This window comes from Puntigrus tetrazona, chromosome 14, assembly GCF_018831695.1.
Source record: "Puntigrus tetrazona isolate hp1 chromosome 14, ASM1883169v1, whole genome shotgun sequence".
Lineage (NCBI taxonomy): Eukaryota > Metazoa > Chordata > Actinopteri > Cypriniformes > Cyprinidae > Puntigrus > Puntigrus tetrazona.
Window position 1 is genome coordinate 14,105,967 of NC_056712.1, and position 13,780 is coordinate 14,119,746.

The window sequence follows — 13,780 nt, forward strand, 5'->3', positions numbered from 1 at the left end:
CTAAGCTTGGTAATGCTCATGGATAGCAGGCATGATTTTTAAGCTCCGTAATATATCCACAATTACTGTGTCATTACACTAACCTATACACCTTCGAGGGGTTGTCACATGTCCTCTAAAGCTGATTGATTTATTAATTGATGGCATTATAAATGTCTTTGCTGTTACTTTTGATCAGTAACGACTGTCCTGCTAAGTTTAGATCCAACTTTAATTTTCAAGTGATCCTGAAGACCATCAGGTGTGTTTGAAACTTTGCAGGACAGTCTATCGCCAGGGACAGGGTTGAGCACTCCTGACGTAGAACACTGAACTTTTATTAACCAAACAAATAAAAATACACCATGCTATATACCTAATATAAAATAACAAATAACTTACACAATAGGTGTACAAAACTAAAAATCAGTAAAGAATGAGAAACAAATCATTTTGAAATGTAACATAATAGCTAAGTAAGGAGGCACTGATGGTGTCAAGTCTTTGGACTCTTTTGTTGTTGTTTTTGTCTTGTGCCATGTGCTCTGTGTGCCTACCTTCCATTCCTGATAATTGTATCATTGTCTTCAGCTGTTTCTTGTTCATTTAGTCAATTAACTTGTATATTTAAGTCCTGTGTGTTTTGAGTTCACCTTTGTCCGATCGTTGAGGTTGATACGTGTGGTTTATGTTCTGCCTGCCTACCTGTATATTATTATTTTGTCCGTTTGAAGAGGATTAAAACTATTTAAGTTTATCTATTCTCGTCGAGTGCTCCTTCACACTAAACCACACCGTGACAGACGGTATACACCTTGATGCAAAATAATACAAATTATAAAACAGTTTAAATAAAACAAAAATTAGCTATTTTGTTTGGTTTTTTTACTTGCATTATCAATTAGATGGATGGCAGAAGACCACAGGTTTTTCAAAATCCAAAATATTTTAACAGATGCTTTTGCATTTCGTTTTTAAAACTTTTCTGTCATTGTCTTCTCTTTTTACCTCTTCTTTACTCTTCTCGTCAGTCACTCTCCTCACACGATACATGAAATCCGATCTGTGCGTGTTATTCGTTCAATGCACTGCATTGAGCAGCCACGTTCAGTTTTAATTATAGTATCTGTTCTCTCACCGAACAAAATAATTTTTATTATTCTAAAAAAATCTAAATGACACTGTGTCATGGTGTCATGGAGGGCAAGTGACATTGCCGGTGTGGCGTAACACTGGTATCTCGCCAACACCGTCTATCGCAGCAAGCCTACTGACTTTGAATAGTAGTGTATATATTTCACATTCCATTTAAATGACTGAATGTTTAATAAAGTCACTTCAGTTCAAGAATGCAGTTATCACTCGTTTGTTACCAAACTGATCGTGAACAGAACTGTATTTAACAAGCTAACAACTGTATTCTGTTGCTGTGTGACCATGGGCTTTCTCATACCGGTTTTGATGTAGCTCTCACCGCTTTGTAATGGGAAAGAGTATGAACTAAATCAAAACCCCAGTCGTGCACTTCAGGTTTAATTCCACGCTGCTGCTGTGAGAGATGGTCGAGCCCTGAGGGAGAGTCTACTCATCTGCTACACGTGCTGTAAATGAGGGGGCAAAACCTCCACTTACTGTACTGTCATTAATCACAAACATTGACTCAGGATTAAATGTCTGGACAACACCTTCCATAATATTTTTACATTATTCACAGTCTTGCGGTATTATCAGTGCACCATATTTGTTTTTCGGTTGTATCCGGGTGTCTTTAGTTCATGAAACAGACTCTTTCTTTGTTTCTGTTTCTGTTTCCCTTGCTGACATACACATAAACAAATACTCATCTTCTCGACTGTGTTCCTTGTTCTAAAAAATCCATTCACCTTTCAATCCTACACAGAATTGTAAAACACAGTGGCTTGCCCTGAAGCAAATTCCAAATCTATTAAGACACAAAAGAGTGTAATTGAATGGCTAGGCAGGATATTAGCAAGCAACAGAGATGGCATCAGAGTGTTACTCACACATACACATGGCCTGATTTGATGAGAAGCTGTACTTCAATTCAAGCCTTATTTATTGCATTCACTAGAATTGTTTTTTTTTTCACCAATGACAATGGGTCATTGATTGAGTTTAGACTCAACTCACCCATAATAGAATGAGACCATTTATGTCAAAAAAGTCCATTGGATATTTTAACATTAAAAGTTAACATAGTTTTGAAATAAAGTTTTAAAGTTTTTACTTAAAAACACAGTAAAACCATACTATTATTATAATTTAAAAGAAGTCTGTTTCATTTCAATAGTAAAATATTAAATATAAAAATATGATTTATTATTGTGATGGCAAAGCAGAGTTTTCAGCATCTATTACTCCAGCCTTCGGTGCTGCTCATGTGGTGCTTAAGTAACCAATTTTTCTACTATTATCAATTTTATATGATACTTTTTTGGAACTGTTTGTTTTTATAGCTTGTTACAGTGTAAATAATAGCCACTTTTTTTGTGCATGAAAAAAAGAGATAAATATGTAAGCATAAATAATGTAAGGATAACATAAGGATGGGCGAAATACCAAGTGTAAATTGTTGCCTTGTGTATTAGCTATGCAATTACTTCATGAGATATTGCATTTGATAGTCATGCTGTTTTATTCCCTATTACTGGCATTTCCTGACACAGTGTGGCATGAGCTGACAGCACTCATAAAATGATTCTTTGACAGGGTGATTAGGAAAGGAATAAAAAGATTTTCTTCTATACGGCACAGGAAATTTACAGTCTAGCATTGTCTTCTTGGTTTCCCCCAATCCAATGTTTTTCAGTTGGCATTTCTGTATTCTTCACAGTATTCTTTCAATTTTTCTATACTGTTCTAAATCCTCAAATTGATAAGTCAGCAAGAGTTTGTTCTCTTAGTCCACACCACTTTATGAAACTGCTTGAGCTTGTATTTTTGGTCATATGTTAGTAGTTCAGGAATGGGAAGTTTTTGCTGAAAGTTGTTACGTTCGTAATCAGCCATGCAAAATAACAGTCTCAAATGCAGCTCTCAGACACTCGTTTTTCAATGCCTCACCGTTCTGCTGAATTAAATGCAAATACAGAAGCTCTCGCTTTTTTGGTTTTGGTTTATTAAAATAAAAAATAAAACTATATTTTTTTACAGACTGGAACCCATAAGCCTTTGTACTGTAAGCAACAACAAAGTGTCAGGCTTCATCTATTGATTTACAATATTTGCAGTATAGACTAAGGCTGCTCTGTGCCTACTCAAATATCTATGTAAGGATGTAAAGCTGCATAAAAAGCCAGACTCTATTATACCTGTTCTGTCCCACCTTGACTCCTAGTTTCAAAGTTGTACAGTTTTTATGTAAATGCATCTATGCCACCGCTGAGCTGCATTACATAGTCTGAATAAAAAAAAAATATAACGCCAAAAGTGGCACAAAATTGCTTTTTTTAAAAAAAAAAAAAAAACAGGTTTTTAAATTGTACTCAGAAGATGGCATGAATGCATTTACACAAATACAAATACAGCTGTGTCCTTTCATTCTAGGGGCTCAGTTGGTCAGAGCTGGTTTAATTTAGTCTGATTTTATGTGGCGTTACATCTTTACACAGAATTTTGAGCAGGCACAGATCAACTTTGCAGTGTAAATTAGGCAACTGACAAGTTAGGTCTGCTCTGTGCATGCTGCAAAGCTGCATAAAAGCCAAACTAAATTTTGTCTGTGCTGACCCACCTCATCTCCTATTATCAACATATATAGTTGCATTGGCTGTGTTGTAAATGCATCTATGCCACCTCTGAGTAGCATTAAACAGTCTGTGCAAGGACCTTTAAATGCTGCTTCACAAGGACCTATGTGTCAACCTTGCAGTGTAAATTTGGCTTTGGAAGACTTTAGAGATTTGGAAATGAGCGAACTATACTACAGACCTGATCTTTGGATAAATACATGAAAAGTGACACTCATGCATTTGTGCTACTGTGAATACTCTCAGATCCTCTCTCTCATAACTGTTCCACAGAAGTATTCCCTAACGCAGAGAGTGTGCCATGCAGAATAAATCTGACATTAAATGAGGATTGCTAAAGGTGCATCAGCGCTACACTGCTGTTATCCACTATATGAGCCGAGAGTAACACAATGAATAAGAGAAATTACTGACTAATTTGGTAAATTAGCTTTAAATGAGAGCACAGCGATGAAATGCAAAATTGCCGTTTGCGAGGCGAGAGGCATGTTTGTCTTGTGCGCAAGCTGCTGATAATTCCCTGGGTCTTTAATTGCATAATCATTTGAGATACCCCAACCCATGTACTCATTTGTTTTGCCGCGGCTTGATTATGTTTTCCACTTGTGTGCATCTCTATGCATGAATGTAATTAAAATACCTGGAAAAACCATTTTAGATGTCATTAACATGAACGTAGGAAGGAGATCAAGTCAATCAAGATTTAGTGCAATTTTATTGGGGAAGCTACATTAAAAGTACAAGGCTACAAACATGCCATTATTTAAAGTAGTTCAATTAGTTTGCTGTAAAACAATGGCTTCAAGTCTACAATCTTTTAAAAATAAAAGATGAAACAAATGCTCACTCAGAGTGTGTGTATTGTTGTTGTTGTTTTTCGATTAAATTATGGGCTGTCATGCTGCTTTTGTTAATATAGAAGATAGATAGCTACTCAGTGTTACAGGTTTTTTTTCCAACCTCATTTTGACATTTTTCTGATCTCTCATTTAAAGGCTGGTTGCTGTATGATTTATGAGTGGGTGACCTCAGTTAACCCAAAAGGTCAGGGTACAGCTCCACTGATAAGCAAATGAAGAGACTTTACTGTAATTAGACCACCAGAGTTGTTTGACACCTGTCTCTGTTATTCCTTTCATACTGTAAAAAGAAATTGAAATTACATAAAAGGATCTTTTAACAGCTATCCTATTTATGACTGAATGACACTGTTGAGTCTTGGCTGAGGAGATAATTATATTCAAGTTAGATTTTAAGTTGAATGGTTTTTAGTTGAAAAGAAGCTGTCGTAATGAACTGTTGTGTGTGGTTGGCGTTTCTTCTAAAAGGCTCATAGGAGCAGCCGTTCCTTCCATCATTAAAATCTTAATTTTAAAAAGTGAAACTATCAGCAGATGCATGCTTAAAGCAGCACAAAGCCTATCACCATCATTATAAAGAGTGTTATGAAGCTATGAGTCCGATTGTAAAGTCATTTCAGCTCATGCCTTGAGCAGTACAGTGACTTCAGCTGTATTGGATGCTTGTCAGATTCATGAAAGCATCACAGCTGATTGATGTGGCTCATAAATAGATTTGGGGGTCAGGGGTTTGTTTGCTATCCTTGTCCCGCTCCAGGTGTGTGTTTGTTTGTAAATGAGAAAGGTAGTTGGTGGCATTTAAGAGCCCAGAAAACCCAAAAGCTGCCTACGTAGGAAGGATTTTAAGACATTACATGCATGCTTCCCAACATGAATATTTTAGATTCAGAATTAAATAAATTTATGTAAAACTATATATGTATTAATTCGCATGTGTGTGTATGTTTATTTATTTATTTTTGTATTTAATTATTCTATTTTAGCTTTAGTATTTTCATTACTTAAATGTATTTCAGTTCGTTGCAAAGGCAACATTAATTTAATCACACTATTTTTAAAGTTTGTTTTTCGTCTAATGTGTTGTTGTTTTATTTAAGCTTTATTTCAATTCCCAAAAGATTTTCAATAGTTTTAGTTTTGTTTTAATTTTAGTTAACTATAACAAAAGTCATTGCTAAATAAAATTAATGAAGTGTACCGATTAAAATCACGAAATTCTAATTGGTTAATGTCAGCCAAAGCCGGCTTTAATTAGTGGTTCGAAATAAGTGTGGTGCTTAATTAACAGCTCTAACATGACTGCATACTGTATTTTTTTAAAAGCATGTTCTATCTTTTAATAATCACAATTAAATCATCATAATATGCAAAAGCTTCTTTAAAAAACGGGTACATGACCCATTTTCACATGTGGCTATTTGTGCAATTAGGTTTTTCCTGAGATCTTAGCAATCCATGGCTTTTTAGAATATTTAAAAACTTAATTTGCCTTATTTGGCCCAGACTAATGTGGCTTTACTGACTGTAAGCTGAAAATGTGAAAAAACCTGACCTTTGATATGCTGTTCTATTTTTTTTTTTATCCAAAGAACGAGAGATCAGACTTATTGTCCTCAAGTGGCTGTGTGTGTGTGTGTGTGTGTGTGTGTGTGTGTGCATGTGTTTTGTGCCGGTTTGGATTTGAACTGTAATAATCTCATCTTTGGTTCCCAGTCAGGTCATGAGAGCATCTCTGTATTTACACTTTTTACATATTCAATTTTGATGCATGTGTGTTATCACTAAACCAAGCCAACGTCTAAGAGCAAGAAGCAGTCTTTTAAACCTCCGTTTACACTACACTTGTTTGTAACTGTCTGCGGTAAAGTTCATTGCTTTAATGAAGTGCTAGGTGTCACAGGAAGCGATATTCACACCAGTAATGTGGCATCTGAGAACAGTTTGATGTTCTCGCAGTTAGTCAAAGTACTTTAGCTGGTGTGCTGTTGAAATATCAAATCATTTTTTGCAAAAACAAAAAAAAGGGAGCTGAAAATAGAATTTAATAGCTTATGTGGACACCTTGTGAACAAACCTACTGGGGAGGAAAAACTGATATTAACCCATGCTTTCTCTCTGTTGTTTCTCAGAGGTTTATCAGCTCAGCCTTCCCGAAGACCAGAAGCTGAGCGTCACCACGGTAACGGTGGGTCAGAGTGCCGTGCTCACGTGTGCAGTCACGGGAGACCAGAGGCCGCCAATCATCTGGAGACGCAACAACCATGCCCTCAACATGCTGGAACTGGAGGACATTAACGTGAGTGACGCACCCCTTTCATTTTATTCAGTCTCCGTCACGCTTTCATCCAGTCGAGTGTGTGTATATACAAGCCATCTGGAAAGCGCTTCAATCAGGTACCTTTTTAAAGCTGCTGAAAGCAAATTTCAAGCCAAATAAATTGACACACAAGTGCAACCGCACGTTCAACAGCGGCCTTGTTTTGAAATGATTTGACATGGTGTGGGATCATTCGATGTTCAATCTAATTCTCGTCATCTCTCTTAATGTTCCTCGATTTAGCTAACATTCAAGAAAGAGATGGAAGCCAGGTGGGATTTCACAAAAGAAACCCATAAATAACACAATAGCAGCTCCAAAGTATCTGGGTTTTCTAATGTTTTACAGTTGTGCCATGCTCCAGCTGTAATATATATTTATTACAGTAACCTTAACCAACCCAGGCTGATGGAATATGGCCCCATGATACCAAATTGAGATATGAGCGATGTTTTAAATGTTCACCCTGTAACGCAACATCACTCAACACAGCCACAACTCAATAGAAAGCACATTAGTGTAAATGAGGATTGAGAGAGAAGATACTCAAGAGAAACTAAATGGGTTTGGCAGTCTTTTATGATGCTTGATTGAGCCAATATGAAATGAAGTCATTTAAGACGAGAAGAACAGTTAAGAAAAGAATTAAACAGAAGTACTTAAATAAATGAAAGCAGAATAGAGAATATGGTATGTCTCTCTGGGGATAAGCTGCAGGGAAGAAATTGAGTCTGTCTAACATAAATGAATACAATTTCATTAAAGTGCTCAATATATTTATGGATATAAGTTTGTGAGCTTGCTGTCTGCCAAGGAGGAAATTTGTATTCCCAAAACACTACTGTTTATCTTAACAATATATTATCTTGAACGTTTCCATTGTCCTTGACTTTCATTTTATTTAAATTTTTATTTATTTTTTTTTATTTGCAGAATCTAATGTCGAGTAAATCTGTTCATTCTTCTTTATGTTACAGTGTGTGTTTATATCTATTAGGAGTGTGTATATTTGACCAGCCAACTGCTTGGCTCACTGTGGTATTCATCAATTGAGTCAACACTCAATAGCCTCTGTGTCATCCTTAATATATTAAAACTTTATGAGGCCTTTAAATGAGGAAGGAGTCTCTTGCTGCCAAGATCCATCTCTAGAACCCTTACTACAATTTAAACCAGACGGGACATGCATATGTGCACACAAGATGGTACAGTACCATCTACATGAATAATCTAAAAACTCAGAGGAAAGCTTGTTTAAATGTCAGCAGCTCTAAAAGCCACAGACAATCCTTTAGGACAGCAGAGCTGGCTGAACTACGCCAGAAAATGCAGAAAAGCATTCACATAGTTTCAAGATAGCCTACATTGCCAGACCACTTAATGTCATCATGCCTGTCATGTCAAGGCCGGTTGCATTAACTATTTTATATTATTTTATATTTTATTTAATTATTTGTTATTAATCAAAGTAATATTAGGTTCAGTCAATTTTTATTATGAAACTGTCTTTCTTTTTTTCTTTCTTTCTTAATCTTCTGTCAGAGAGAACCTCATTAATCCAAGTGTAGTTAGAGGTAATTTTATTAAGTTCAGTGAATCCCGTCTTCATCTAAGGAAGCATCTTCCACACGTTAATGTTCTGAAAATGAGGGATCTTGCTGAGCGTTGCGTCATGGGACGCAACTGAGACCACCACATGGCCATTATTATGAACTGCTCACTGAATGCATAAAACAAAACATTATTGAGGCACTAAAACTGTTGGTAAAACATTATCAAGGAACCGCGGGAAGAACTGTTTAAGCTAGCATCCATAATCATCCAAGCTGTATTTCCCGTTCAACATTAACCAAAAAGATAAATGATAAACTAGATAAACTAATGTTTGCATGTTACATCTTATCACTTTTGCACCTGAAATAATTCTTGAAACTGAATTGTTTTATTTGGATTGATTTCTTCTCTACAGATCCCCTCTCAGGTAGGTTCATGTTTTTGGGTCTGCATGCCTTTAAGCTGCTACAGTCAGAAAACCCTGAAGCTAATCACTTCTAACACCACAATTAACCCTCGGTGACTCACAAATCTGAAGACCAGGTTAAGGTGCCTGCACTATTGAGCTGGTTCAGAGTCGAGGGAAATGAAGGAGCTGGTGGTTTGCACTCTTCAGCGCTTCTTCAAGACATTCTATTTCTCTGTTCATTTACCATGAGGGTTACGATGCCATATACTGACCTTATATTTTGCCGTGGTATGCCATAAATCATATCCTTTATATAATACACTGTAGTGTAAAACAGCATTGGGGAAATATGTTGAAATGGATAGATTTAAACTAAATACATTTATGTTAGGCTATTCATTATACTAATAAGTTATAAATTATATAGAAATTATAGATATTAGTGCTGTCAAATGATTAATCACGATTAATCGCATCCAATTTTCACATTTTTGTTGACATTATGTATGTATTATGGATATATAAATAAACACACATACTGTTTATATATATATAAGCAACATATTCTTCTTAAATATATGTATGCATATGTTTGTATTTATATATACATAATAAATATACACTGTGCACACTCATATATTATGTAAACAAAAAGGTTTATTTTGAATCCGATGAATCACAATTAATCATTTGACAGCGTTAATAAATATATAGCTGTAAATTCACATTAAAACGTCACACAGGGAATAACATCTATATTTTTGGTGAATCAACATCAAAAACAATCAAGTCTAAAACATGAAAACATATTGCCATTGATGAATATCACTTCCCAGCAGGATTCAAAAGAAGAGCACGTTTGATTATTGTCTCAGTTTGTTCAGTTTTAAAGATACATGAACAATATAATGCCAGGTTGTTCCATCATTCTATATTGGCACTCGTTAAGTAGAAAGTTAAGTAGAGTTTGTTATGCTAGTTATAAACAGTGTTGGGGAAAGTTATCTTTGAATGTGATTTATTACAATATTATTGCCTTACAATTATATTCAATTGCTCCCTAAACAAGTAACTAATTATATTATTTATTTTTTTATGGAATTAATACGCTAGAATACTTTTGAGTTTTTTGGGGGTTTTTTATCTGGGCAGGGCTTGCTTGTTTGCTTTAAATAAATTATACTTGTCTTATTTAACATAATTATTGCAGGTTTATATAATATTCTGAATTTGCATTTGACTGAATGCATGTTGACATTTACTCTAAAACTAAAGTAATTTAGTTTTTTAGTATAAGTAAAGCTGATTTCTCTCAACATGGCAACACAGTAGCTGTCAGTGAATACATGGAAAACATGTAGCTGGAGTTACTTATTTAAAATGAAAAAGTAATGCATTACATTGCTAATTACTTGCAAAGGTAATCCGATTACGTAGCTTGCATTACTTGTAATACTTGTAACACTTCTTATAAGTGTAAGTTAGTAACGTCACTACTTTCAGTTTGTCTCTCCCAATACTGGTGTACACATTCACTATGGCTTTGTGTGCATACATGTGAGCGCCCATGTTTCTGCAGTCATTTTGCAGCCTAATCAAATCAAAATTAACATATTTAATCAGAACCATCTAAATCGTCCTTGAAAGAATACTTCCTGGGCATGAGGATGTCAGGAAAAGCCGGTTGACCTTGTAAAAACAACTGCGTTTGAATACATTAGCTTCATGGGGTTTGTTTGGACATTGATGGTATTTCTCTTCAGCCTTTTGTTGTCTCTGATGTTGCTTGTTGCTTTATGCACTGTTTCTTCTTTTTTTCTATTCTCGTCATTAGACTTTCAAATTACTGGTGCGATCTGATTTTATTTCATATTCAGAGGCTCCTCTGTTTTGCCTCTTTTTAAAATGCTATTTTTCTGTACTGCTGTTTTCACTCATTAAGAGCACATTGTGAGAAAAAGGGGCTTGTTTATTTGCATGATCAAGGTCATGGCCTGTAGTGAGCAGAGTTTTACATCCTCACTGATGCATATTAAGACCCTGCTGAACTGCTGTACTTCATCGATTGCGCTGTTAGAACTATGTAGCTATGTAGAAACAGTAGTTTTAATGTCTTGTAAAATTTTTTTATTCTTCAGCCTGTCTGGAATTACATAAATAATCTGAAAAAAACTAAATCCAGAAGAACTGTGGCAAAGTCTCCAAGATGCTTGAAGAAACCTTTTTGCAAAGCTGCATTACTGTGAAAAGTTTTAGGCAATTGCCATCAAGTGAGGGTGCTTTCAAAAATAAAACCTGAAATTTTCTTTATCGGTTAACGTCTGTTAACTAAATCAAATCAACATTTGGCTTAGCATCCTTCGCATTTTAAAGCAGGTATTGCCCTCAGTGAAAGGTTTTTCAGGTAGCTTTGCTTGTCTTAGTAATTGCTGTAATGTTCTTCTGGATTTTAGTCTGTCTGAGTTTTTTCTGATTCTTCATGTAATCCCAGACAGTAGTGTACAGTGGATATTTATTTGGGGGTTTTACTTGGCAAAGAACATATGCAATTTTTTGCATTTCTCATGTAATTCTTTTAACAGTTGGCCGTCCTAATTTTTCGCAGTTTCTGTATGTGATTCTTTTATCAGTTTGTAGACCCAATTTCCACTTTCCCTTACATGTTCTCTAAGGTCTGTGTGTAAATACACACTATTCCTATTTAAAGAGAGAGTTGAAAATTCCATTATTTATTCACTCTCATTTGATTTATAAACTGTACGACTTTTTTTCCATCTGCAGAGCACAAAGATGTTTTTTTTTGTTTTGTTTTTTTCCTTTATACAATTCATTATTTGGACAAAAACTATTATTTTCATTCCTTGTGTTCTGCAGAAAGCCATACACAAAACGGCTGGGTGAGTAAATGATAACAAAATGCAGATTTTTGGACCGAACTGTACCTTTAAGTCTGTTGTTTTTCTCAGAAGCAGTGTGTGGAGAATAAATGGTGTGTGTAGAGCTTTAATGACGGCCTGCAGCCGAACTGATGCAAATGTCCGCTGCAATCTGCTCCTATTGATTACCCTGTTTTTTAACTGTCCTCGTTCTCCTTTTCTTTCTCTTTCAATCCCTCTGCGTTTTCTTCTCACCGCGTCAGTTTCTTATTTCTCTCTGCAGCCCAGTATCTGGATGCTTGATTGCGCTTCCGCATTTTTATTTGAAGATTTATGTGTTCCAGCTAATGTTGATTATAGGACTACACTCTGACATTTCCAGCTCTGGGCTGTTGTTTGCACTTGTGTGTCATAATCTTTCACTCTATAAGGTCACGGTGATGGTAGTTTTGTGTATTTTTAACAGGATTTCGGAGATGATGGATCACTGTACATTACCAAGGTGACCACTACGCACATGGGCAACTACACCTGCCATGCAGACGGCTACGAGCAGCTTTTCCAAACGCACACCCTGCAGGTTAATGGTATGTAATTTACGAGCACATTCACTTGCGTTATTGACCATTCACAATCTAGTTTTCCAGAGACCTGTATAATAAAGAGAAACAATTAAATATTTAAAGAAACAATCAAAGTTCTATTTATATATGATGTAATTTATATGAGTATAATCCATATAAGTAAATACTTTCTTAATATATGCAGTATGTGTGTGTCTTTTATGTATACACGTAGTAAACACAGTACAAAAACATTTATTTTGGATGCAATTAATCACGATTAATCTTTTGACAGCACTAATATATTTATTTGTAAAATAATGAAATAATCTTCATAATTCTGATTGTCACAGTTATTAAAACATTTAATGCAAATGTATGCATTATAATAATATATATACTGGCACCCATGCTTTTTTTGATAATTTCATAATGGTATTAATTTCTTCAGAAGGGCAAAGGGTCTTTTAGCATCCTCCTCATTCTCTCTGCTTGAAATACAAGTTTTTCATCATTCCTTGAACGCCTGCTTTTCTCTTGCCATTTCTGACTAATATATATGAAACTCAGCACAATAACATGGCCCTAAATGATAACATCACATTTTAATTGGATGAAAAAAAAACAATTGAACTTGTCTCCGAAGTTGTTGCCTAGCAATTAATCATGGTCAGAGCTGGAAGGAAATTGAAATTAATTAGGAGATGACACATGTTTGCTTTTTGTGTTTTAAGTCACAAGGGCACTAGTCCTCCCTCTTTACATAATTACGCTTCCTGATGACCAAGAGCATTTGAATATTGTTTGGTCTATTTTTTCTCAGTCCTCAGTCAATTTCCCTTTTTTTAATTATTGCATCTGTGTGTTAATTTAAGCTAAAGCATTTACATTTCTTTATAGGAGACAAACACTTTTGAATTAATTTCCTGCATGGCACACGGCAACTTTTTTTTTTTTTCGTTTGTTGTCCTTAGTGCCTTTTTTCATTTATAATAATGACAATCTAATGATGTAGCTTTGTTTCCCAGGCAGGGTTTCATTTGATTGCTAACTGAGGTGAATATAACAGGCAACAACAAAAAAGAAAAACATTAATAACCCTCTTTACGAAGCCTATATCTGTAATAAATGTGTGTGTGTGTGTGTGTGTGTGTGTCTGTGTGTGTATATATATATATATATATATATATATATATATATATATATATATATATATATATATATATATATACATTAGTGTAAGTGGGTGTGGGTGTCATTTTCCATTTTTTTTAAGACCCTAAAGAGCACACAGATGTATGAGAGCAGTGTTAGCTGGGAAAATGAAAGGGGTCTGACAGGTTCACAGAGACCTGCTGAGTCTCAGAGGTGGTGAAATGGAGAGGAAACTCTAATCGAGGACACTGAAAGCTCATCAGCGCTGGCGCACATACAAAAGCTCCAGAATAACAC

The 13,780-nt window shown here is 35.2% G+C and overlaps 1 protein-coding gene across 1 annotated transcript in view; it reads left to right on the forward strand.

The window, feature by feature from the left end:
• Positions 1-13,780, forward strand: part of fstl5 (follistatin-like 5) — a 102,208-nt gene that overhangs the window by 63,728 nt on the left and 24,700 nt on the right. Inside the window, 2 exon segments of the mRNA XM_043256608.1 lie at positions 6,739-6,905; positions 12,232-12,352. Coding sequence (XP_043112543.1) covers positions 6,739-6,905; positions 12,232-12,352 — 288 coding nt within the window.